The 26910-nt window shown below is 30.8% G+C and overlaps 1 protein-coding gene across 3 annotated transcripts; it reads right to left on the bottom strand.

Moving 5' to 3' along the window:
* Nucleotides 1–257: 257 nt before the first annotated feature.
* On the bottom strand, nucleotides 258–26910 carry LOC130447268 (muscle LIM protein 1-like). Of its 3 annotated transcripts, none has more exons than XM_056783991.1 (11): nucleotides 26552–26910; nucleotides 19289–19425; nucleotides 19034–19190; nucleotides 12484–12613; nucleotides 11950–12046; nucleotides 11450–11534; nucleotides 4308–4604; nucleotides 4114–4246; nucleotides 3823–4054; nucleotides 3048–3203; nucleotides 258–962 (listed from the first exon to the last, which is right to left on the bottom strand). In XM_056783991.1, exons 2-11 carry the CDS (start codon nucleotides 19401–19403, stop codon nucleotides 889–891), a joined length of 1476 nt encoding a protein of 491 aa, XP_056639969.1. In that variant the 5' UTR covers nucleotides 19404–19425; nucleotides 26552–26910; the 3' UTR covers nucleotides 258–888. The 3 variants fall into 3 exon arrangements, with proteins under 3 accessions (XP_056639969.1, XP_056639968.1, XP_056639970.1); XM_056783990.1 differs by lacking the exons at nucleotides 11450–11534; nucleotides 11950–12046 and adding exons at nucleotides 10026–10122; nucleotides 12194–12290 and having other exon boundaries at nucleotides 26552–26696; XM_056783992.1 differs by lacking the exons at nucleotides 258–962; nucleotides 3048–3203; nucleotides 3823–4054; ... (3 more) ...; nucleotides 11950–12046; nucleotides 12484–12613 and adding an exon at nucleotides 16520–16738.

The following is a 26910-nucleotide window of genomic DNA, read 5'->3' as shown; positions in this document are numbered from 1 at the left end:
TTTACAAATTAAAAATTAACGCGGGTTAATTGATGTAACAAAGGAATACAAAAGGTGTATACAGGGTATATAGGAAAAGATAGTGGAATAGGCGCAATAAGAAGAAGAATATTAACAATTTCTCAAATTTTCAGGTAGGTTTAGGCATAAAGTAACTCCTATGGTAATTAATGTGTGTTGGTATTATTCTTCCAGATTTTTATAAACTATTAATAATAAATTTTGATTGGGGGGTATATTTTTAATGAAACATCTAATAAATTCAACTTTTTATTAAAACTGTATTAATTATAACTAGACGAAAAATTTTGGTATAATCAGTGTATCAGCAAAATAACTTATCTTATATTAATTTTTGGCAAAAGCGCGAAGCCATCGAATAGACCAACAAAGTGGCCGATGTAGATACATAAAAAAATCTCAGGTTTTCCTGGTCGTTCGTCCAAAAAATCAACTGATTCAAATATTCATCACGAGCTACCTTACTCCGAGTAGTATATTTCAACACCCTGTGTAGATTTGAAGGTATAGTAACAAATATCGAATCAGTTTTTCACTGGCAAAAAGGAACACATCCATCTACTCTTTCTCAAAAAAAAATGGAATAAAAAAATCTCAAAAATTAAGTCAAAAATATGCGCTCCAAAGCATAAGTTGTAACATAACTGCAAATCAACTCGATTATATATACAGTCTTAACCAATTATATATAACACAAGAAATCGAATATTTTGGAATGTTTCTATCAATTCAAATAATGTTTATATACAAATTTTTTCTTCATATTCTGGTTAAAACAATCCAAAATATAAGATTTCTGTAATGGTATAATTATTATCTGTACTCTGATGGCATTGATTAAGAAAGTTAATTTGTGAGGGGTCTAATTCAAGCCATTGTCAAGGTTCCGGCGCCCATTCCGAATCCTACACCTTTAGGTCCAAAGTTCCGACCATAACAACCTGAAATAAAAATCGACCATCAAACTAAACTCATTTGACATATATCATTGTTGCCAAAATTTTATTTCCAAGGCGAAACTACAATGAAAAGTGACGTTTGTCTATGGAAATTATGGTTAGGTTAGGTTAGGTTTCCATTTCAAAGGCGAAACTATAATGAAAAGTGACGTTTTTCTATGATCTTTCCATTGCAAAGGTGAAACTAGAATCAAATGTGACGTTTGTCTATGAAAATGACGGTTTTTTGTGATAAAACAAAGTGTATTTTGTGTTAACTAGAAGCTAGTGAAAATGTAGTGACAAAGCAACGACTTAAAGTGATTTTATATGAATTATTGTTGATGGGAAAGTTGATTTTTCAATTTCAAAGGTGAAACTAGAATGAAAAGTGACGTTTATCTATGAAAATGACGGTTTTTTGTGATAAAACAAAGTGTATTTTGTGTTAACTAGAAGCTAGTGAAAATATAGTGACAAAGCAACGACTTAAAGTCATTTTATATGAATTATTGTTGATGGGAAAGTTGATTTTTCAATTTCAAAGTCGAAACTAGAATGAAAAGTGACGTTTATCTATGAAAATGACGGTTTTTTGTGATAAAACAAAGTGTATTTTGTGTTAACTAGAAGCTAGTGAAAATATGATGACAAAGCAACGACTTAAAGTCATTTTATATGAATTATTGTTGATGGGAAAGTTGATTTTTCAATTTCAAAGTCGAAACTAGAATGAAAAGTGACGTTTATCTATGAAAATGACGGTTTTTTGTGATAAAACAAAGTGTATTTTGTGTTAACTAGAAGCTAGTGAAAATATAGTGACAAAGCAACGACTTAAAGTCATTTTATATGAATTATTGTTGATGGGAAAGTTGATTTTTCAATTTCAAAGTCGAAACTAGAATGAAAAGTGACGTTTATCTATGAAAATGACGGTTTTTTGTGATAAAACAAAGTGTATTTTGTGTTAACTAGAAGCTAGTGAAAATATAGTGACAAAGCAACGACTTAAAGTCATTTTATATGAATTATTGTTGATGGGAAAGTTGATTTTTCAATTTCAAAGTCGAAACTAGAATGAAAAGTGACGTTTATCTATGAAAATGACGGTTTTTTGTGATAAAACAAAGTGTATTTTGTGTTAACTAGAAGCTAGTGAAAATATAGTGACAAAGCAACGACTTAAAGTCATTTTATATGAATTATTGTTGATGGGAAAGTTGATTTTTCAATTTCAAAGTCGAAACTAGAATGAAAAGTGACGTTTATCTATGAAAATGACGGTTTTTTGTGATAAAACAAAGTGTATTTTGTGTTAACTAGAAGCTAGTGAAAATATAGTGACAAAGCAACGACTTAAAGTCATTTTATATGAATTATTGTTGATGGGAAAGTTGATTTTTCAATTTCAAAGTCGAAACTAGAATGAAAAGTGACGTTTATCTATGAAAATGACGGTTTTTTGTGATAAAACAAAGTGTATTTTGTGTTAACTTGAAGCTAGTGACAGAGCAATAACTTCCAATTAACATTCTAAAAACTCTAGTGATAATTCTACTTCAAAAGCAACAACATTTCAACGAAAATTCTTCAAAATTTTTCAATTCCACAAATATCGAAAGCAATACTGAAATTATTGATATCAGTAATCTTATTTTTTTCTCCAAAAATCCCAAAAAAAAATGTTTTCTAACACAATTACGACTAACAACCCGTATTTTGATTCAATACAATCACCAAAAAGTTTAATTTATTTAATTTGATTTTCTACCGACAAATTTTGGTGGAATAGAAGTGATGTCTTGTTGATCTCGACTTCAAATCTCAACAAATTTCGATTGAGCAATATGTGTCAGTACATTTTATTCCAATTTCGATTAAATACGAATTTTAATAATAAAAAAAACGTATATTTTGATTATTTTATTGAATTTGTTAATAATATGACAGTTAGGTTATAGACACCGCTACTATTCCACCAAAAAAAAAATTATAAATTCAAAATGTTCAGTAATCGATTAATAAAAATGTGAAACATGACAAAAAAACCTTTTTTATCGAATATAAACAATTTTTGAGTGTTACCTCTGCAATAGATGTCGCCGTTAGGTCCATCGTTAAGGATTGTAGAATCTAGCGAACGGCTGCAATCGGCGCAACTGAAACATCTCCTATGCCAGATTCCATTTTTGCTAATCATTTGTTCGGCCGCGTACACAGCATAACCGCAACGTCTACAACCTAAAATTTTATAAAAATAAAAAGTTTTTCGAAAAAAAAAAGTACAAGACTTGGAAACGTCACTGTATGGGAACAACAACGTACAAAGATCAATTCTGAGTACTACATCAGCAAACATAACACAGGAAGGAGAAAAAAGAGCAAAGAAAACGAAGAATAACAAAATGGATCCCATTTTGGTCAAGGAGAAGGGGCTGGCGAAGAAAAACTTGGAGAAATGTAGAAAATTGGAGAACAAAATGCTGCAACCGGAAAGAATGGAAAAAAAATAGTCAAAACATCGAATTGATGGTTCATCCACAGTATAATCCTTATTTAGCACCCAATGATTTCTTCTAATTACGAAAACAACGTTTTTTTAACAGCCGAATAAGCGATTGAAGCGTCAAATTACATGTTTTTGAGGTTATAAACTATAAATATCTGTTTATCTTAAAATTTGAGTAGCAACCATCGTAGTGGAAGTTTACTGGATACCAGATGTTGCCATTTGCTGCAAAAGGAACATTTTTTGAAAGAGAATTGCCGTCCAGGATTAGTAAAATTTTATAGTTGGTACAACAACGATCGTAAATTATATCTAAGCGGTCAAAATGTTGAATTTGTTTTTTGTTTTTACCTTGTCCTGGTGCAGCTTTACGTCCACTGTTAGGTCTGGGATCGTGAACGGCCGGTGCAGTGCCGTCGGCACACACCAAAGTGGGAGCGTGACCGAAACCGAAACCCTTAGGTCCGAAGAGTTTTCCGTAGCAAGCGCGACAATGTATTTCTTTATCGGGTCCATCGCACGCTAAAACAGAATCGAGAGGCCTATGACATTCGGCGCAGTTGAAGCATTTTTTATGCCACATCTGGAAATTAAAACGAAAATTTATGGAATTTTTCGTTTGGTGTGTAGTTGAAAACTTACAGTTCCTTTGGCCAGTTGTTGTTCGGCGGCGAAGACCATTCCTCCACATCTCGGGCAACCTTGACCGGGAGGGGCCTTAATCGAGGTCGTATCGGGGTTGTAGAAAGGTCGGCTGGCGGAAATTTCATCTTCTCTATAATGTAATAATCATTAAACTTTTGTTTTTATTATATATATGATATGAAAGAGCTTACGTAAGACCGTCAGTTTGTAAGAAACCGGATCCGCACGCGAAACCGTAACCGTGCGGTCCCCATTTCTTTCCGTAGCACGTTTTGCAGTAGACGTCTCTATCGGGACCGTCGCAAGCGTTGATGGAATCTAAAGTTTTGGTGCAATCTTTGCACTTGAAACATTTACGATGCCATGGACGACCTTTAGCAAGAACTTCTTCGGCTGCAAATACTACACCGCCGCAACGGGGACAACCTTCACCTGGTTTCGCTTTAATCGCAGTAGTATCGATGACGGTGGTTTTTGGAGCCTGGTCACTATCGAAATAAATGACAATCGAGAAATTATTATGATAATAATAAATATTTTTATTTATCGGAAAATTCGTCTAGCATCTAGTAAACTGGGCACAAAACAAAACGAGAATCGTCGCTAAGCCAATATATTCACCATATTCGGCTCCCTTTGACTTTTTCCTCATTTCATAACTCAAAAATTCACTTGGGGAGTTCATTGAAGCCCAACCGGACAGAGGCTTAAAACCAGTGTACGGAAAATTGGATTAAACTTGAATTTTGAACTATTTTAAAGACGATAATGAAAATTTACATTAAAATACGTGAAAATGTTTTTCTTTTTTTTGCTCGAGTCAATTCAGAATTGATTTGATTGATTACTTCGTTTCTCAAAGATGAATCAAAAGTTTAAAGTGTTGCCTATAACATCAGTACACTGAATTGGCGGTCTCGCGCTGACGTCATATTGGAACCACAATGTTTTCGGAAACATAGAAACTTGTATGTATTGACAACGTTTTTGTGTATTTTGGGGCTCGAACAGTATTTAAAACTATTATAGAGTTAACTCAACTGTTATTATTTTCTTTTAAAAGAATGTCGCATGCCGAATTTCGTACGTCACACTTTTTTATCTGTCCACTCGTTCCTCTCAGGTCCTTGGGGGTCTTCTGCTCCATCATCATCACATGTCACCACCAGAGCAGTTGCTAAGTCTTATGTAAATTGTTTTTGTCGTTCAATTTCCGGAAATTATGCTTCCTAAGTATTTGAAATGACTACGTCTCTATTGAATATCGTTTAGTACCTACCTAATGTTAAAATGAAAGGGTTTTCCAACTTTACAAAGAAGATACTCAATTCCAGGTAATACGTTACGAGTTGTATGTACTCGGACCACCTTTTCGTTTACCTAAAATATCTCCGTCCCGATTTAGAGCATCATTATATCAACGAATTAAAAATCGTCACGAGTTTTATCGTGTACTCGGACTACCTTTTCATTTACCTAAAATATTCCCGTCTCGATTTAGAGCATCATTATATCAACGAATTAAAAATCGTCACGAGTTTTATCGTGTACTCGGACTACCTTTTCATTTACCTAAAATATTCCCGTCCCGATATAGAGCATCCTTATATCAACGAATTAAAAATCGTCACGAGTTTTATCGTGTACTCGGACTACCTTTTCATTTACCTAAAATATCCCCGTCCCGATTTAGCGTATCATTATATAAAGAATTAAAAATCGTCACGAGTTTTTATAGTGTACTCGGACTACCTTTTCATTTACCTAAAATATCCCCGTTCCGATTTAGCGTATCATTATCTAAATGAATTAAAAATCGTCACGAGTTTTTATCGTGTACTCGGACTACCTTTTCATTTACCTAAAATTTCCCCGTCCCGATTTAGAGCATCATTATATCAACGAATTGAAAATTGTCACGAGTTTTTATCGTGTACTCGGACTACCTTTTCATTTACCTGAAATATCCCCGTTCCGATTTAGCGTATCATTATATAAATGAATTAAAAATCGTCACGAGTTTTTATCGTGTACTCGGACTACCTTTTCATTTACCTAAAATATCCCCGTTCCGATTTAGCGTATCATTATCTAAATGAATTAAAAATCGTCACGAGTTTTTATCGTGTACTCGGACTACCTTTTCATTTACCTAAAATTTCCCCGTCCCGATTTAGAGCATCATTATATCAACGAATTGAAAATTGTCACGAGTTTTTATCGTGTACTCGGACTACCTTTTCATTTACCTGAAATATCCCCGTTCCGATTTAGCGTATCATTATATAAAGAATTAAAAATCGTCACGAGTTTTTATCGTGTACTCGGACTACCTTTTCATTTACCTAAAATATTCCCGTCCCGATTTAGAGCATCATTATATCAACGAATTGAAAATTGTCACGAGTTTTATCGTGTACTCGGACTACCTTTTCATTTACCTAAAATATCCCCGTCCCGATTTAGCGTATCATTATCTAAATGAATTAAAAATCGTCACGAGTTTTTATCGTGTACTCGGACTACCTTTTCATTTACCTAAAATATCTCCGTTCCGATTTAGCGTATCATTATCTAAATGAATTAAAAATCGTCACGAGTTTTTATCGTGTATTCGGACTACCTTTTCATTTACCTAAAATATTCCCGTCCCGATTTAGAGCATCATTATATCAACGAATTGAAAATTGTCACGAGTTTTATCGTGTACTCGGACTACCTTTTCATTTACCTAAAATATCCCCGTCCCGATTTAGCGTATCATTATCTAAATGAATTAAAAATCGTCACGAGTTTTTATCGTGTACTCGGACTACCTTTTCATTTACCTAAAATATCCCCGTCCCGATTTAGCGTATCATTATCTAAATGAATTAAAAATCGTCACGAGTTTTTATCGTGTACTCGGACTACCTTTTCATTTACCTAAAATATCTCCGTTCCGATTTAGCGTATCATTATCTAAATGAATTAAAAATCGTCACGAGTTTTTATCGTGTACTCGGACTACCTTTTCATTTACCTAAAATATTCCCGTCCCGATTTAGAGCATCATTATATCAACGAATTGAAAATTGTCACGAGTTTTATCGTGTACTCGGACTACCTTTTCATTTACCTAAAATATCCCCGTCCCGATTTAGCGTATCATTATCTAAATGAATTAAAAATCGTCACGAGTTTTTATCGTGTACTCGGACTACCTTTTCATTTACCTAAAATATTCCCGTCCCGATTTAGAGCATCATTATATCAACGAATTGAAAATTGTCACGAGTTTTATCGTGTACTCAGACTACCTTTTCATTTACCTAAAATATCCCCGTCCCGATTTAGCGTATCATTATCTAAATGAATTAAAAATCGTCACGAGTTTTTATCGTGTACTCGGACTACCTTTTCATTTACCTAAAATATCCCCGTCCCGATTTAGCGTATCATTATCTAAATGAATTAAAAATCGTCACGAGTTTTTATCGTGTACTCGGACTACCTTTTCATTTACCTAAAATATCCCCGTCCCGATTTAGCGTATCATTATCTAAATGAATTAAAAATCGTCACGAGTTTTTATCGTGTATTCGGACTACCTTTTCATTTACCTAAAATATCCCCGTTCCGATTTAGCGTATCATTATCTAAATGAATTAAAAATCGTCACGAGTTTTTATCGTGTACTCGGACTACCTTTTCATTTACCTAAAATATTCCCGTCCCGATTTAGAGCATCATTATATCAACGAATTGAAAATTGTCACGAGTTTTATCGTGTACTCGGACTACCTTTTCATTTACCTAAAATATCCCCGTCCCGATTTAGCGTATCATTATCTAAATGAATTAAAAATCGTCACGAGTTTTTATCGTGTACTCGGACTACCTTTTCATTTACCTAAAATATCTCCGTTCCGATTTAGCGTATCATTATCTAAATGAATTAAAAATCGTCACGAGTTTTTATCGTGTACTCGGACTACCTTTTCATTTACCTAAAATATTCCCGTCCCGATTTAGAGCATCATTATATCAACGAATTGAAAATTGTCACGAGTTTTATCGTGTACTCGGACTACCTTTTCATTTACCTAAAATATCCCCGTCCCGATTTAGCGTATCATTATCTAAATGAATTAAAAATCGTCACGAGTTTTTATCGTGTACTCGGACTACCTTTTCATTTACCTAAAATATCTCCGTTCCGATTTAGCGTATCATTATCTAAATGAATTAAAAATCGTCACGAGTTTTTATCGTGTATTCGGACTACCTTTTCATTTACCTAAAATATTCCCGTCCCGATTTAGAGCATCATTATATCAACGAATTGAAAATTGTCACGAGTTTTATCGTGTACTCGGACTACCTTTTCATTTACCTAAAATATCCCCGTCCCGATTTAGCGTATCATTATCTAAATGAATTAAAAATCGTCACGAGTTTTTATCGTGTACTCGGACTACCTTTTCATTTACCTAAAATATCCCCGTCCCGATTTAGCGTATCATTATCTAAATGAATTAAAAATCGTCACGAGTTTTTATCGTGTATTCGGACTACCTTTTCATTTACCTAAAATATCCCCGTTCCGATTTAGCGTATCATTATCTAAATGAATTAAAAATCGTCACGAGTTTTTATCGTGTACTCGGACTACCTTTTCATTTACCTAAAATATTCCCGTCCCGATTTAGAGCATCATTATATCAACGAATTGAAAATTGTCACGAGTTTTATCGTGTACTCGGACTACCTTTTCATTTACCTAAAATATCCCCGTCCCGATTTAGCGTATCATTATCTAAATGAATTAAAAATCGTCACGAGTTTTTATCGTGTACTCGGACTACCTTTTCATTTACCTAAAATATTCCCGTCCCGATTTAGAGCATCATTATATCAACGAATTGAAAATTGTCACGAGTTTTATCGTGTACTCGGACTACCTTTTCATTTACCTAAAATATCCCCGTCCCGATTTAGCGTATCATTATCTAAATGAATTAAAAATCGTCACGAGTTTTTATCGTGTACTCGGACTACCTTTTCATTTACCTAAAATATCCCCGTCCCGATTTAGCGTATCATTATCTAAATGAATTAAAAATCGTCACGAGTTTTTATCGTGTATTCGGACTACCTTTTCATTTACCTAAAATATCCCCGTTCCGATTTAGCGTATCATTATCTAAATGAATTAAAAATCGTCACGAGTTTTTATCGTGTACTCGGACTACCTTTTCATTTACCTAAAATATTCCCGTCCCGATTTAGAGCATCATTATATCAACGAATTGAAAATTGTCACGAGTTTTATCGTGTACTCGGACTACCTTTTCATTTACCTAAAATATCCCCGTCCCGATTTAGCGTATCATTATCTAAATGAATTAAAAATCGTCACGAGTTTTTATCGTGTACTCGGACTACCTTTTCATTTACCTAAAATATCTCCGTTCCGATTTAGCGTATCATTATCTAAATGAATTAAAAATCGTCACGAATTTTATCGTGTACTCTGACTACCTTTTCATTTACCTGAAATATTTCCTGAAATGTGAGCAAACAACTCAGGAGTTTTTGGGGGGAGATTAGAGGTCAAATTTCCATTAATTAAAACTAAAATATCTAGAAAGGAAAGAGAAAGAAATATATGCAAATTTAGGTCAAGGTCGTTATTGAAAGGAAACAGACAAATTTTCCGACTACGATTTAAATATGACGTTTTGGTTAATAGCTATTAGTGAGCCGAAACGACAGTGTATTTTTTTCCCAAAATCGATCCATCTATAATAAATTTAAAAAAAAAATACACCACAATTAGTATGACTGACAGAGGTTGTGTACACAAAAAAAAACAGACATTCACTTAAAAAAAAAGTACACGAAGATAAATTGCTATTCAAATGTACCTCTGCCATTCAAGATCCAAAGCGTCTGACATAAGCCCCAGGAAAATCCCCCCGGCATGTCCAATTCCTCGTGGGCCGTAGCGTTGAGCATAGCAAGCTATATGATACAAAATACAATAAATGTTATAGTTTGACAAAAAAAAACGGGGTATTAAAAAATAATTCGAAACTAAATACCTTGTATAGTCGACATTATATTTATCTGGGTATGTTTAATTTAAAATTTTTGAATAAACTGCACTGGTATATTGAGCAAATAACTTCATGAACAGTTACAGCGAAATTTTTACCAGGTGGGTACCAATACTACTAAATTTACACGTTTGTACACGTCCCCAGTAAGATAAGTAAGAAGAATGTCAGTGTATAACGTGCTTTGGAATATCAGAGTAATAATTGGATTGGGCAACACTAGAACACCCTCCTTATAGTCCCGATTTGTCGCCGTGTGACTATTATTTGTTTGGTAAATTGAAATAGGAACTTGACTGGCTGAGATTCGTAACCAATGCTAATGTAGAATCTTTCAGACTTTCCAGAAAAATTACAAAAACTTCAGCTCTGTCTGTAACTTATTGAACCACCCTCGTATTAGTTTGAAAATTAGAGTAGCAGATTTTGAGGTTATAATAGAGTGGAAAAGATCAAATTCATTTTAAATAAATAATGAAAAAATGCTCGAAAGGAAAGACAATTCGTTAAAAGCAACGTACTTAATTATAGAAACATTTAAAACGCATAATTTGTGTTGCAAGCAAGCGTTCGATGCAACTATTAGAGAATCTAATTTGGGACCGGTTATTTTTGAGACATCTAAATTTATAAACGCCTCATACTTCCGTAAAACGTTTTTATCGCTCAATTTGTATCAAATGAAAAAGAAAATACATTTAGAAACTTAATATAGTTACAGCAACTTTTATTTTAAATTATTATAAAAAGAAAAAGTTAATGCAAAAGCTACTAAACTTGTAGTCATAAATATATAACAAAAATTTTTATTCTAAAATCTTCAACTAACATAAAATTTCCTCTAAAACTAAATCACGTCAAAATCAGTTGAATTATCCGCAATAATATTGAGCCATCACGTTTATTATCTTAACATGAATCATCGTATTTGCTAGATTTGTCTACGTGTAACTTTTTCCTTTTTTCGAATCGAAGTCATAATAAAGTCGCAAAGTGAAATTTGACAATGTTTCAAGGCTTACAGATCAAGCATTAGCTTTAAAAAATCGAAGAATCACGAGATACAGAAGATTTCAAAATAAAATTCGATGTACTTAAAGTAAAAACAGTTTTGTAGGTTATGATCGGTAAAACTACTACAGGTTATTGAAAATAACTAATTATAGTATTAAGTATTGCTATTTTAGAAAGCGAAGCTGCTTGATATTAAATGAAAACAAATCATTTTGTACCTGACAGCAAAACAATCGCTCTGAAGAGTGCCACCTCCTTGACCATATCCGTATCCTTTCGGTCCAAATCGTTTTCCATAACAAACTAAGACACAACGCAACGATTTTATTTAAAGACATTCAACGAAAAATATACCACTGATAATTCATATTTTGTTATTTTATCATACAATAAATAATTAATTATGCAAATTTGTATTATATTAAGTAATAATAGAAAAAAATTGAGGCTAAGAAACTCGATTGGAGGTATTAATGTTTCGGAAGATATGCAACCAATATAACAATATGTATGCGTGGTCATATATACTACAACGAATTATTATTTCAATACTATTTTATTTTGATTTCCCGGGGGGGAAGTGGTTAAAAAGTTCCTAATTTCGTGTAATAAAAAGAAAAATAAGTGCAGGAAATCTGAATACCAACAATTATGGTTACATTTTCCAATATGAATTATCTTTTTTTTTTAACTGAGTTTGTTTGTTATAAAAACACACCTTTACAGTAAATATCCTTATCAGGACCTTCAGCAACATTATAGGAGTCCAGTCCCTTGTTACAGTCAGCGCACTTGAAGCAAGTTTTGTGGAAGGCCTTGAATAGAAACGGACAAAATCTTATAAAAAACACAATACAAGTCACAACAAAATAAAAACTACATTTAACATGGGAGAAAAACAATTTAAACGATATTTCCATATCCGTCATGCCAAAAACAAATACAGAAACGGTCAGTGCTACCTTTACAATACACCATTCCATCTGGTCCATCACAATGTGATGTCGAATCTAACCATCGTTCGCAATTATTGCAACGGAAGCATATTTTGTGCCAACCCTATATAAAAAGCAAATTATATTTTCATTGATTATCATTTTTACCCCAATTTGAACGAAAAAGACATCCGGCAACAATGCCGTATACTATATTTTGTTTTTTCCGACACACGGCCACGAAATTGCTTTATGACGTCATATTTTCGAGTAAACATAACCTAAAAGTTCGATTGAAGTCTTAATTAAATACTTACTCTTCCACGGGCGAGCATTTGTTCGGCGGCATAGACATATCCTCCACATCTAGGACAACCTTCGCCTTCGGGAGCTTTAGCGATAGCTTTTGGAAGCAGAGGAGCACGACTTCTAACCACGTCGTCGCCGCTAAAATGATTAATAATAACATAACTGCACCTGGTACTGAACGACCACGAAAATTATTATATTTTGTTAAAATTTGTCGTTAAAATTAAACAGAAAACTTATTCCTGGTGGGTATTCATAGAGATAAACAAGAAAGCATTCGAAGGTATCACGTTAAACCTAACCTAACCAAATTCTTTCTGTGTCTTCGTCCTTTTATTGCAGATTTGATTCGTTTGAGTCATTTTCAAGTGTCAATACAAATATTGTTGCTTCTATAAGAATTTTAGACCGATTTTTCGGATATTTACATCGGTCTTCCACTCATCATCATCATCATCTCGGCCATCTTGAAAACGCTTAAACCGCTTAAAAACAAGCGGACGCAACCAACGTTCTAACGCATACTAAATTTCAATGAATTATAAGTTTCTTTTGCAGTTTTTTCACAACAATTCGTTGCTCTATTTCTACGGAAAAACAATAGAAAAACAAACGAAAGCCACGACTACACTGATTTGTCTCCAGATACGGTAAACTTTAGGTTAAACATCTGCGTTTCTACGATGTTACGTAACCCGACAGTGATGATATAATAACTAAGAAGATGGCGTCAGAAGTACCTGCTATGACATACAGATGGCGGTAGTTGCTTTAAAAAACTACTGTATTAGAAAGTACACAATGTATACGGTATGTATTCGAATTTTGAAGACGCCACGTTGTTTAGTATCTATAATATGAACTAGATCCTATTGTGGGTTCGTTATCGACAGTAAAATATTGTGTAGCAAAGTTTCGACGAGACCTTTACGTTCTGCGAAGACCAACAACGCAGTGGTGGACCTAATGAGGCGACGAATCCACTTGATGACGCGGTACTTGGTAGATATATGACTCATTTGATGTTGTAAAGCATCAAACTTCTTACCAAACTTCCGATTGTTCAGTCTACTTCCATCACGTCCCCCTTGTATGTATTCGAAGTTTGAAGACGCCACGTTGTTTAGTATCTATAATATGAACTAGATCCTGTTGTGGGTTCGTTATCGACAGTAAAATATTGTGTAGCAAAGTTTCGACGAAACCGTTACGTTCTGCGAAGCAACGCAGTGGTGGACCTAATGAGGCGACGAATCCACTTGATGACGCGGTACTTGGTAGATATATGACTCATTTGATGTTGTAAAGCATCAAACTTCTTACCAAACTTCCGATTGTTCAGTCTACTTCCATCACGTCCCCCTTGTATGTATTCGAAGTTTGAAGACGCCACGTTGTTTAGTATCTATAATATGAACTAGATCCTGTTGTGGGTTCGTTATCGACAGTAAAATATTGTGTAGCAAAGTTTCGACGAAACCGTTACGTTCTGCGAAGCAACGCAGTGGTGGACCTAATGAGGCGACGAATCCACTTGATGACGCGGTACTTGGTAGATATATGACTCATTTGATGTTGTAAAGCATCAAACTTCTTACCAAACTTCCGATTGTTCAGTCTACTTCCATCACGTCCCCGTTGTATGTATTCGAAGTTTGAAGACGCCACGTTGTTCAGTATCTATAATATGAACTAGATCCTATTGTGGGTTCGTTATCGGCAGTAAAATATTGTGTAGCAAAGTTTCGACGAGACCGTTACGTTCTGCGAAGCAACGCAGTGGTGGACCTAATGAGGCGACGAATCCACTTGATGACGCGGTACTTGGTAGATATATGACTCATTTGATGTTGTAAAGCATCAAACTTCTTACCAAACTTCCGATTGTTTAGTCTACTTCCATCACGTCCCCGTTGTATGTATTCGAAGTTTGAAGACGCCACGTTGTTTAGTATCTATAATATGAACTAGATCCTATTGTGGGTTCGTTATCGGCAGTAAAATATTGTGTAGCAAAGTTTCGACGAGACCGTTACGTTCTGCGAAGCAACGCAGTGGTGGACCTAATGAGGCGACGAATCCACTTGATGACGCGGTACTTGGTAGATATATGACTCATTTGATGTTGTAAAGCATCAAACTTCTTACCAAACTTCCGATTGTTCAGTCTACTTCCATCACGTCCCCGTTGTATGTATTCGAAGTTTGAAGACGCCACGTTGTTTAGTATCTATAATATGAACTAGATCCTGTTGTGGGTTCGTTATCGACAGTAAAATATTGTGTAGCAAAGTTTCGACGAAACCGTTACGTTCTGCGAAGCAACGCAGTGGTGGACCTAATGAGGCGACGAATCCACTTGATGACGCGGTACTTGGTAGATATATGACTCATTTGATGTTGTAAAGCATCAAACTTCTTACCAAACTTCCGATTGTTCAGTCTACTTCCATCACGTCCCCGTTGTATGTATTCGAAGTTTGAAGACGCCACGTTGTTTAGTATCTATAATATGAACTAGATCCTATTGTGGGTTCGTTATCGGCAGTAAAATATTGTGTAGCAAAGTTTCGACGAGACCGTTACGTTCTGCGAAGCTACGCAGTGGTGGACCTAATGAGGCGACGAATCCACTTGATGACGCGGTACTTGGTAGATATATGACTCATTTGATGTTGTAACTTCTTACCAAACTTGCTGTGTTTGAACCTTTGTACTTATTTAGTAAATTTGTTTATAAAATTTTAATGTTAGTAACTAATCCAAAATATATAAATTATAGAAGAAAAATAATAAAAAGCTGTCACGATTAATGCTATAAAAAATCTAGAATTACAAGCATCTACTACAGTGTATTGCAAATAGTGCTGCTAAAGCCGCGTGGTGCTGAAAAATAAAACTAATATTTTGAAAAAAATGTAACAGGAGAAGGTGAATTGTGTCTGATACATGATTGATAGATAATTCAAGTCTATAAATATTAAATAAAATGAGGGAACTCTCCTTATCCCACTACGAAATATTAAGGACATTGTTAGAGGGGGGTAAATACGTGTTAATATGCGATTCAGAGCTAATTGCCAGCCATGCTGATAATTTAAAAAGATTTCTCACCGTTTTTGTTTTTTTTTTTATAAATAAATTTTTTCTATATAAACTTTCCAACACCATCACAGGACTGACACAACAAAACACTACCACAAAAAGGGGGAAAAAGGACGGGGGTGAGTTTTTTACGATATTCCAATAATCATAATACTAAGGACAAAACTACATTTATCTCAACATGAGGACAAAACCTCGACAAAGCATGCAAATCATTATTTTTTTAATAAAATATATTCAATCAATTAATAAATTAATTTTTATACCGATAGGAAATATGCGTGTATGTTTTCCGTATTTTTAATCCACTCTTTAGATCGCCATAACTCAATAAAAAATATATATACTGTCAAAAAAGTCCAAATAATTTTTAAAATAATATTTATCGGTTTAATTCGGCTTGTTTTGAACGCCGTTATTTTTCGCGGGCTTCGGGTAACGTCAATTGTCACAAACAGTATTTGTTTACTTCAATTGTGACAGTTACTTAATAGGTTATAATATCGATAAAAGTCATGTAAAAAGTTGAAAGAAGAAAACAGATTATTCTATGATCTAATTTAAAAACGCTTCTCGAACACTAAAATAAACAAGAATCCAGGACGTGTCTTTTGACGTCACGACCATTGATAAAGCGTTTATTAAATTTGATTTTCACTCATTAATAATGAATTTATACAATTGAAAACAAAATGGAAAATATTGATTTTATGATAATATTGGGACTGTAATATATAGGGTGTTTCGAAAAATTTTACTGAATTTTAAAGAGTTGTAGAAACACGTTGGTTCTGTATTTTCCTATTAATTTTGGAAATAATGTTTATTATTAATAATAACGAAGAGAAAGATCCGAAATTGCTCTATGGAAGAGTTAAATGTAGAATTTGTTGCTATAGCAAAATTTTCTCGGAATATCGCGTCTCGAAACACAACGACTGTCTTAAATAAAATTTATTGCAATTCAATTATTACAAAATAACCGAATCGTTGCTCATATGAAAATTTATAAATAAAATCTATTTTAAATTCTAAAAATATTACATTAGTGTATATAGTGGGGGGGATGGAAAAAGGTTTCAATTGACGACAGCTGACAGTTGATGTGGTTTTTTGGCCGCCATCTTCAGACTGATTCCTTCTTAAAGTTACTCTTTGCTAAAGAGGCAAAAAAGAAACAAATAAAAATCGTGTCCAAGATTCCTTTCCACTTGGAAATTTTTTAGCGCAGGCTTTTGCTGTAAGCGGTTTATATTGTGCTATGAATTTCAAATTTCAACGCGAGGATCTCTCTTTTTTTCTTTTCAGAACTATGTAAAACAAACCAAACCTAGACTAGGATTTAGAGAATAACGATGAAGTAAATACTGATGAATTATTTGACATAAATAATATATGTAAATCATTACTCCACCGTCCAGTGCTGGCTGATCTCTCTCACAATCGAGGCCATTAATTCCCGTTGACAGTGAACGGTGACGGATGACATAAGTGAAAGAAATTAGGCGCCAAATTATTTTATTAGTACAACATTAACTTTTATTTTCGTATATTCAAATTAATATGTATTGAATTTTATGCAAAGTACAATACGATCAATATTTCATCCCCCAGAATCCACAATATATGGTTTAAATTTACTTCGCGCAGTCTTACAAGGTTCATTTATTGTGATTTTTTTACATGCATTTCTTATAAAATATTTTAGGTTCGTCGTATCTATAAAGGTCGGACCGACGTCTTTTGCCGATTACCACCGAATAGTTGCGAAAACGGTCTTTAAAAACAGCTGATTACTTTTAATTCGTTTACCATCATCTTTTATCCACAGTATCGGGACGATTATTTTAAATTTATATGAATGTTGTTTGTTAATATCTGCCGAGCTTAATTAATAATTTTTCATATATGTAATAAAGATAATAATGACATCTTAATTGATTTCGTTCTCTAACATTGAAAGTTTAAGACAAATAATCAAATAATTTTCTTAAAACCACTTCTGCATTTTGAAAATGAAGGTACCTTTTATATGGAGACGTAAAAAGCCACAAGTTTGTAGTATTTTCGTTTTGATTTTCAACACACAATTCACGTCAATTATTCCTAATGTGGTTACGAGGTGTATGATTCTCTTTTAGACAATAATATGATATTTCTAATAAATATATTGTTGATATTATAAACAAATTATATTTGTACTTGTTTGGGATGATGAGAGAGATCCTGACATTGGAATATAGATACAAGGAGACTGCTTGTAACAATTGTAATAAGAAAAATAAAGTCTTGGGAAATAAACTATTATAGTTATAATAGTTTATTTAACATAACTTTATTTAATAATCTGAAAATATGGTAGAAAAACATTAAAACGTACTGGCAATAACTGTATTTAATACGAAATATGTAGTTTTTATTATTTGAAATTTAACTATGCGTTGTATATTATGCAATTTATTTAAAGAAAAATAAGAATAATTATAAATATTGTATTGTAAAATAAGATTTATTAAAGTTCCAGTGAAATATTATAAAGATGGCAGTTTCTACTATAAAAATGAATCTAATTTCGAAAACCGTTACTAATAATAGTTCCCATCTCTATTAATTTACAGTTTCCTACTACTTGACAGAATAATTGTTCCTTAAGATTCTCGAATCAAAGTGGAGATGGCGTAGTAGCGTAGTTGACAGAGTTTATAGTAATGAGAATTGTATACACAATGGAATAGTGAAGATTTTGATTTAAGTAGTTGAAATTGAAGAATATAATAAATAAGGCTAAGTAAATAGTTGGTAAATATGTACGTTTTATTGTTTTTTATGATAAAAATGAGATTTTTGTAGCAGAAGCACATATAAATAAGGAATATGAGAGATAAGGAAAGCCCTCAGTCCATCAAAAAAAGACAAACAAAAGGAAACAATTATCCAAACAGCACCTATGTTTTGACAATTATTCTCTACCTACCTATTTAATAGCATTACGAAACTAATTATTTAATTGCTTCTTCAATAACTAATTACAATGATATAGAAAAGCAGTTGCAGATTTATATTCATTTTGATTTTATATTGGAAGTATTTTGAAGAATATTAGAATGCTCATTGTATATATATCCTTCCAAATACTTTCCAATAAATATTCTCGAATTTTCGATTGGAATTCAATTTAAGCATAGCTGATTTAGGCCTACTCTAAGTGTCTTCGATATATTAGTACGAGAAAATTAACAATATCTTAATAAAATCATACTGAAACGAAGTATAATTAAAATAAACACGTTCACTGCCGAGGACGTTTCGATTTATGTTTTCAAATCAATCGTAACCACAGATATTTTGAATTTGAATAGATTTTTGTTATTTTTAATAATTCGAGATATTGTTTGCTTCAAGTACATGTATATCTGAATTGTTTTGTTTTGTGAAATAAATTGTTATACTTACTTTTTGAATTGGGCGCCATCGTCCATACTTAAGCACCCAGCTCCACCACCGAATCCGTAGCCTTTAGGCCCATATTTACGTCCATGGCAATTTTTGCAGTAAAGCTCAGCTTCATGTTCGGTGACGTTGGTGGAGTCGAGCATTTTGTTGCACATGCCTAGCGTTCAAATAATAAATTTACAATTTAGAATGGAATATTAGACATAGAATATGATTTCAGTTTATATTTCCAATATTTGTCGAATGGTTACTTACCACATTTGAAGCAAGACTTGTGGTATTTGTAGCCTCCTGCTACTTTTTCTTCAGCTGCGTATACAGATTTGCCGCATTTTGGGCATTTTGGATTTTCGGCTGGCTTGAAAGGCATCTTGATCTATTTGTTGGTCGGACTAGAACAAAAATACGAGATATAAGTTAAATTTTTTCATGAAAAAAAATATATGAAGCATTTTAAGACGTGCCATTGCATTATATTGGTAAAAATAAAAAAAAATCCTTAAAAGAAATGTAGAAATAGGACTTGGATTGTAGAAAAAAATAACTAAGAAACAAGAAATGCATTTACTTTAAATTTAATCTAAATTTAAATTTAAAGGCATTGTAGAAGTATGAAAAAATCGAAGGAGATATCAATTGAATAGAAGAAAACTTGAAAGAGTTGTAAAATAGGACTTGGATTGTAGAAAAAAATAATTTACAAACAAGAAAAGCGGTTATTTCAAATCTTTGTGTGATTTTTCGAAGAAGGTCTTATAAAAATATAAAAAAATTCAAGAATTCAATTAAATAGAATAAAATTTGAAATAATTGTAGAAATAGGACTTGGATTGTAGAAAACAATAACTTAGAAACAAGAAATTCGGTAAATTTAAATCTTTGTGTGGTTTTTCGAAAAAGGTTCGATGAAAATACAAAAAAAATCAAGGAGAAATCAAGTAAATAGAAAAAATTTGAAATAGTTGTGAAAATAGGACTTGGATTGTAGAAAAAAATAATTTACAAACAAGAAAAGCGGTTATTTCAAATCTTTGTGTGATTTTTCGAAGAAGGTTTTATAAAAATATAAAAAAATTCAAGGAGAAATCAAGTAAATAGAAAAAAAAATTGAAATAGTTGTAAAAATAGGACTTGGATTGTAGAAAAAAATAATTTACAAACAAGAAAAGCGGTTATTTCAAATCTTTGTGTGATTTTTCGAAGAAGGTTTTATAAAAATATAAAAAAATTCAAGGAGAAATCAAGTAAATAGAAAAAAAAATTGAAATAGTTGTAAAAATAGGACTTGGATTGTAGAAAAAAATAATTTACAAACAAGAAAAGCGGTTATTTCAAATCTTTGTGTGATTTTTCGAAGAAGGTTTTATAAAAATATAAAAAAATTCAAGGAGAAATCAAGTAAATAGAAAAAAAAATTGAAATAGTTGTAAAAATAGGACTTGGATTGTAGAAAAAAATAATTTACAATCAAGAAAAGCGGTTATTTCAAATCTTTGTGTGATTTTTCGAAGACGGTTTTATAAAAATATAAAAAAATTCAAGGAGAATTCAATTAAATAGAAAAAATTTGAAATAATTGTAGAAATAGGACTTGGATTGTAGAAAAAAGTAACTTAGAAACAAGAAATGCGTTTACTTTAAATCTTTGTGTGGTTTTTCGAAGAAGGTTTTATAAAAATATAAAAAAATTCAAGGAGGATTCAATTAAGTAGAATAAATTTTGAAATAATTGTAGAAATAGGACTTGGATTGTAGAAAAAAGTAACTTAGAAACAAGAAATGCGTTTATTTTAAATCTTTGTGTGGTTTTTCGAAGAAGGTTTCATAAAAATATAAAAAAATTTAAGGAGAAATCAAGTAAATAGAAAAAAAAATTGAAATAGTTGTAAAAATAGGACTTGGATTGTAGAAAAAAATAATTTACAAACAAGAAAAGCGGTTATTTCAAATCTTTGTGTGATTTTTCGAAGAAGGTTTTATAAAAATATAAAAAAATTCAAGGAGAATTCAATTAAATAGAATAAAATTTGAAATAATTGTAGAAATAGGACTTGGATTGTAGAAAAAAGTAACTTAGAAACAAGAAATGCGTTTACTTTAAATCTTTGTGTGGTTTTTCGAAGAAGGTTTTATAAAAATATAAAAAAATTCAAGGAGGATTCAATTAAATAGAATAAATTTTGAAATAATTGTAGAAATAGGACTTGGATTGTAGAAAAAAGTAACTTAGAAACAAGAAATGCGTTTATTTTAAATCTTTGTGTGATTTTTCGAAGGTTTTATAAAAATATAAAAAAATTTAAGGAGAAATCAATTAAATAGAAAAAATTTGAAATAATTGTAGAAATAGGACTTGGATTGTAGAAAAAAGTAACTTAGAAACAAGAAATGCGTTTACTTTAAATCTTTGTGTGGTTTTTCGAAGAAGGTTTTATAAAAATATAAAAAAATTCAAGGAGGATTCAATTAAATAGAATAAATTTTGAAATAATTGTAGAAATAGGACTTGGATTGTAGAAAAAAGTAACTTAGAAACAAGAAATGCGTTTATTTTAAATCTTTGTGTGGTTTTTCGAAGAAGGTTTTATAAAAATATAAAAAAATTTAAGGAGGATTCAATTAAATAGAATAAATTTTGAAATAATTGTAGAAATAGGACTTGGATTGTAGAAAAAAGTAACTTAGAAACAAGAAATGCGTTTATTTTAAATCTTTGTGTGGTTTTTCGAAGAAGGTTTTATAAAAATATAAAAAAAATTAAGGAGAAATCAAGTAAATAGAAAAAAAAATTGAAATAGTTGTAAAAATAGGACTTGGATTGTAGAAAAAAATAATTTACAATCAAGAAAAGCGGTTATTTCAAATCTTTGTGTTATTTTTCGAAGAAGGTTTTATAAAAATATAAAAAAATTTAAGGAGAAATCAATTAAATAGAAAAAATTTGAAATAATTGTAGAAATAGGACTTGGATTGTAGAAAAAAGTAACTTAGAAACAAGAAATGCGTTTACTTTAAATCTTTGTGTGGTTTTTCGAAGAAGGTTTTATAAAAATATAAAAAAATTCAAGGAGGATTCAATTAAATAGAATAAATTTTGAAATAATTGTAGAAATAGGACTTGGATTGTAGAAAAAAGTAACTTAGAAACAAGAAATGCGTTTATTTTAAATCTTTGTGTGGTTTTTCGAAGAAGGTTTTATAAAAATATAAAAAAATTTAAGGAGGATTCAATTAAATAGAATAAATTTTGAAATAATTGTAGAAATAGGACTTGGATTGTAGAAAAAAGTAACTTAGAAACAAGAAATGCGTTTATTTTAAATCTTTGTGTGGTTTTTCGAAGAAGGTTTTATAAAAATATAAAAAAAATTAAGGAGAAATCAAGTAAATAGAAAAAAAAATTGAAATAGTTGTAAAAATAGGACTTGGATTGTAGAAAAAAATAATTTACAATCAAGAAAAGCGGTTATTTCAAATCTTTGTGTTATTTTTCGAAGAAGGTTTTATAAAAATATAAAAAAATTCAAGGAGGATTCAATTAAATAGAATAAATTTTGAAATAATTGTAGAAATAGGACTTGGATTGTAGAAAAAAGTAACTTAGAAACAAGAAATGCGTTTATTTTAAATCTTTGTGTGGTTTTTCGAAGAAGGTTTTATAAAAATATAAAAAAATTTAAGGAGGATTCAATTAAATAGAATAAATTTTGAAATAATTGTAGAAATAGGACTTGGATTGTAGAAAAAAGTAACTTAGAAACAAGAAATGCGTTTATTTTAAATCTTTGTGTGGTTTTTCGAAGAAGGTTTTATAAAAATATAAAAAAAATTAAGGAGAAATCAAGTAAATAGAAAAAAAAATTGAAATAGTTGTAAAAATAGGACTTGGATTGTAGAAAAAAATAATTTACAATCAAGAAAAGCGGTTATTTCAAATCTTTGTGTTATTTTTCGAAGAAGGTTTTATAAAAATATAAAAAAATTCAAGGAGAATTCAATTAAATAGAAAAAATTTGAAATAATTGTAGAAATAGGACTTGGATTGTAGAAAAAAGTAACTTAGAAACAAGAAATGCGTTTACTTTAAATCTTTGTGTGGTTTTTCGAAGAAGGTTTTATAAAAATATAAAAAAATTCAAGGAGGATTCAATTAAATAGAATAAATTTTGAAATAATTGTAGAAATAGGACTTGGATTGTAGAAAAAAGTAACTTAGAAACAAGAAATGCGTTTATTTTAAATCTTTGTGTGATTTTTCGAAGAAGGTTTTATAAAAATATAAAAAAATTTAAGGAGAAATCAATTAAATAGAAAAAATTTGAAATAATTGTAGAAATAGGACTTGGATTGTAGAAAAAAGTAACTTAGAAACAAGAAATGCGTTTACTTTAAATCTTTGTGTGGTTTTTCGAAGAAGGTTTTATAAAAATATAAAAAAATTCAAGGAGGATTCAATTAAATAGAATAAATTTTGAAATAATTGTAGAAATAGGACTTGGATTGTAGAAAAAAGTAACTTAGAAACAAGAAATGCGTTTATTTTAAATCTTTGTGTGGTTTTTCGAAGAAGGTTTTATAAAAATATAAAAAAATTTAAGGAGGATTCAATTAAATAGAATAAATTTTGAAATAATTGTAGAAATAGGACTTGGATTGTAGAAAAAAAGTAACTTAGAAACAAGAAATGCGTTTATTTTAAATCTTTGTGTGGTTTTTCGAAGAAGGTTTCATAAAAATATAAAAAAATTTAAGGAGAAATCAAGTAAATAGAAAAAAAAATTGAAATAGTTGTAAAAATAGGACTTGGATTGTAGAAAAAAATAATTTACAAACAAGAAAAGCGGTTATTTCAAATCTTTGTGTGATTTTTCGAAGAAGGTTTTATAAAAATATAAAAAAATTCAAGGAGAATTCAATTAAATAGAATAAAATTTGAAATAATTGTAGAAATAGGACTTGGATTGTAGAAAAAAGTAACTTAGAAACAAGAAATGCGTTTACTTTAAATCTTTGTGTGGTTTTTCGAAGAAGGTTTTATAAAAATATAAAAAAATTCAAGGAGGATTCAATTAAATAGAATAAATTTTGAAATAATTGTAGAAATAGGACTTGGATTGTAGAAAAAAGTAACTTAGAAACAAGAAATGCGTTTATTTTAAATCTTTGTGTGGTTTTTCGAAGAAGGTTTTATAAAAATATAAAAAAAATTAAGGAGAAATCAAGTAAATAGAAAAAAAAATTGAAATAGTTGTAAAAATAGGACTTGGATTGTAGAAAAAAATAATTTACAATCAAGAAAAGCGGTTATTTCAAATCTTTGTGTTATTTTTCGAAGAAGGTTTTATAAAAATATAAAAAAATTCAAGGAGAATTCAATTAAATAGAAAAAATTTGAAATAATTGTAGAAATAGGACTTGGATTGTAGAAAAAAGTAACTTAGAAACAAGAAATGCGTTTACTTTAAATCTTTGTGTGGTTTTTCGAAGAAGGTTTTATAAAAATATAAAAAAATTCAAGGAGGATTCAATTAAATAGAATAAATTTTGAAATAATTGTAGAAATAGGACTTGGATTGTAGAAAAAAGTAACTTAGAAACAAGAAATGCGTTTATTTTAAATCTTTGTGTGATTTTTCGAAGAAGGTTTTATAAAAATATAAAAAAATTTAAGGAGAAATCAATTAAATAGAAAAAATTTGAAATAATTGTAGAAATAGGACTTGGATTGTAGAAAAAAGTAACTTAGAAACAAGAAATGCGTTTACTTTAAATCTTTGTGTGGTTTTTCGAAGAAGGTTTTATAAAAATATAAAAAAATTCAAGGAGGATTCAATTAAATAGAATAAATTTTGAAATAATTGTAGAAATAGGACTTGGATTGTAGAAAAAAGTAACTTAGAAACAAGAAATGCGTTTATTTTAAATCTTTGTGTGGTTTTTCGAAGAAGGTTTTATAAAAATATAAAAAAATTTAAGGAGGATTCAATTAAATAGAATAAATTTTGAAATAATTGTAGAAATAGGACTTGGATTGTAGAAAAAAGTAACTTAGAAACAAGAAATGCGTTTATTTTAAATCTTTGTGTGGTTTTTCGAAGAAGGTTTCATAAAAATATAAAAAAATTTAAGGAGAAATCAAGTAAATAGAAAAAAAAATTGAAATAGTTGTAAAAATAGGACTTGGATTGTAGAAAAAAATAATTTACAAACAAGAAAAGCGGTTATTTCAAATCTTTGTGTGATTTTTCGAAGAAGGTTTTATAAAAATATAAAAAAATTCAAGGAGAATTCAATTAAATAGAATAAAATTTGAAATAATTGTAGAAATAGGACTTGGATTGTAGAAAAAAGTAACTTAGAAACAAGAAATGCGTTTACTTTAAATCTTTGTGTGGTTTTTCGAAGAAGGTTTTATAAAAATATAAAAAAATTCAAGGAGGATTCAATTAAATAGAATAAATTTTGAAATAATTGTAGAAATAGGACTTGGATTGTAGAAAAAAGTAACTTAGAAACAAGAAATGCGTTTATTTTAAATCTTTGTGTGGTTTTTCGAAGAAGGTTTTATAAAAATATAAAAAAAATTAAGGAGAAATCAAGTAAATAGAAAAAAAAATTGAAATAGTTGTAAAAATAGGACTTGGATTGTAGAAAAAAATAATTTACAAACAAGAAAAGCGGTTATTTCAAATCTTTGTGTGATTTTTCGAAGAAGGTTTTATAAAAATATAAAAAAATTCAAGGAGAATTCAATTAAATAGAATAAAATTTGAAATAATTGTAGAAATAGGACTTGGATTGTAGAAAACAATAACTTAGAAACAAGAAATGCGTTTACCTTAAATCTATGTTTTTTTTTTTCGAGAAGGCTTCATGAAAATATAAAACAAAACTCAGAATCCAATCAATTCGATAAAAAAAATCTTCTAATCAATGTTATTTTAATTAAGCAGTCGAAATATAAAAAATTGAAAGGTAAATCTGTGAGAGTAATAAAGTAAAGTGATTTAATTAGTTTCTAGTTAATTAAAATGAATGAAATAAAAGCATGGACCATCTTATGAACTCAGTTTTAAATAATAGTCAATACCTCGTTGATTCTTATACAAAATTCTAATAATAATCATATAAATAGTTTCCATCTGAGAAATTGCGAAATAAGCGAAAAAAATTCCATCGAATCGTTTACAATTTGAAAGGAAACATCAAAGCATGATTGTAAAATTATTTCGAGCATCAATTATGGAGGTAATCACTCAAAAAGCGATGTCATATGCACACGAAAATTCCTGCTGCTCCTACTAGGTCACTTGGCAACGAGCGGCAGGCATAATATTACACAAACACAGTTGACGACGCTAAAAATAGTATTTTCTGGCGTTCGGCCAACATTCTATTACAACAGCTACCAAATATGGCTACGTCTAATGCAGGTAAACACTCAAAGCACCTTAGCACTAACACTCAAAAAATTTTTCTAAAACCACTCGCGATTTTTGAAAGAATTTTTGATTTTACCTTGTCGGAATCTAGTGTATGTGGTGGATAAGGGCTTAATATCCTCACTACAACCACTATTCGAAATGTCTGCTTCGGCTGTTGGAGAGTCTTAGTCTATAAACCGATTTGCACACGGCCCCCATAAAAAGGGGGGTTGTGACACACCAATACCTCTGAATAAGCTTTTCACTGTTCTATTTTTGTGGAGATGCAAGTTTAACCGTGAAGTAAATCTACTTATTCGTTAAAATCTCAACCTTTTTCAGAAATTTGATACCTTTTTGACGGTTCATCAGGTTTTCTAAATTACCTTCGAAGGGTATTTGTCGAAAACAATCAAATAAACGTTCGTTGTATACAGTAGAAACGGTAAATTC

The sequence above is a fragment of the Diorhabda sublineata genome, chromosome 8 (assembly GCF_026230105.1).
Source record: "Diorhabda sublineata isolate icDioSubl1.1 chromosome 8, icDioSubl1.1, whole genome shotgun sequence".
In the NCBI taxonomy this organism is placed as follows: Eukaryota; Metazoa; Arthropoda; class Insecta; order Coleoptera; family Chrysomelidae; genus Diorhabda; species Diorhabda sublineata.
Note: the sequence above shows the minus strand (reverse complement) of the source record. Positions and strands in the feature narration are given on the sequence as shown.

Coding starts and splice junctions, on each gene's coding strand:
- LOC130447268 (XM_056783990.1), bottom strand. CDS start 19,403: ATGCCTTTCAAGCCAGCCGAAAATCCAAAATGCCCAAAATGCGGCAAA. Junction 19,191..19,288: donor CAAGTCTTGCTTCAAATGTG/GTAAGTAACCAT, acceptor TTTGAACGCTAG/GCATGTGCAACAAAATGCTC. Junction 12,614..19,033: donor GATGGCGCCCAATTCAAAAA/GTAAGTATAACA, acceptor TAATCATTTTAG/CGGCGACGACGTGGTTAGAA.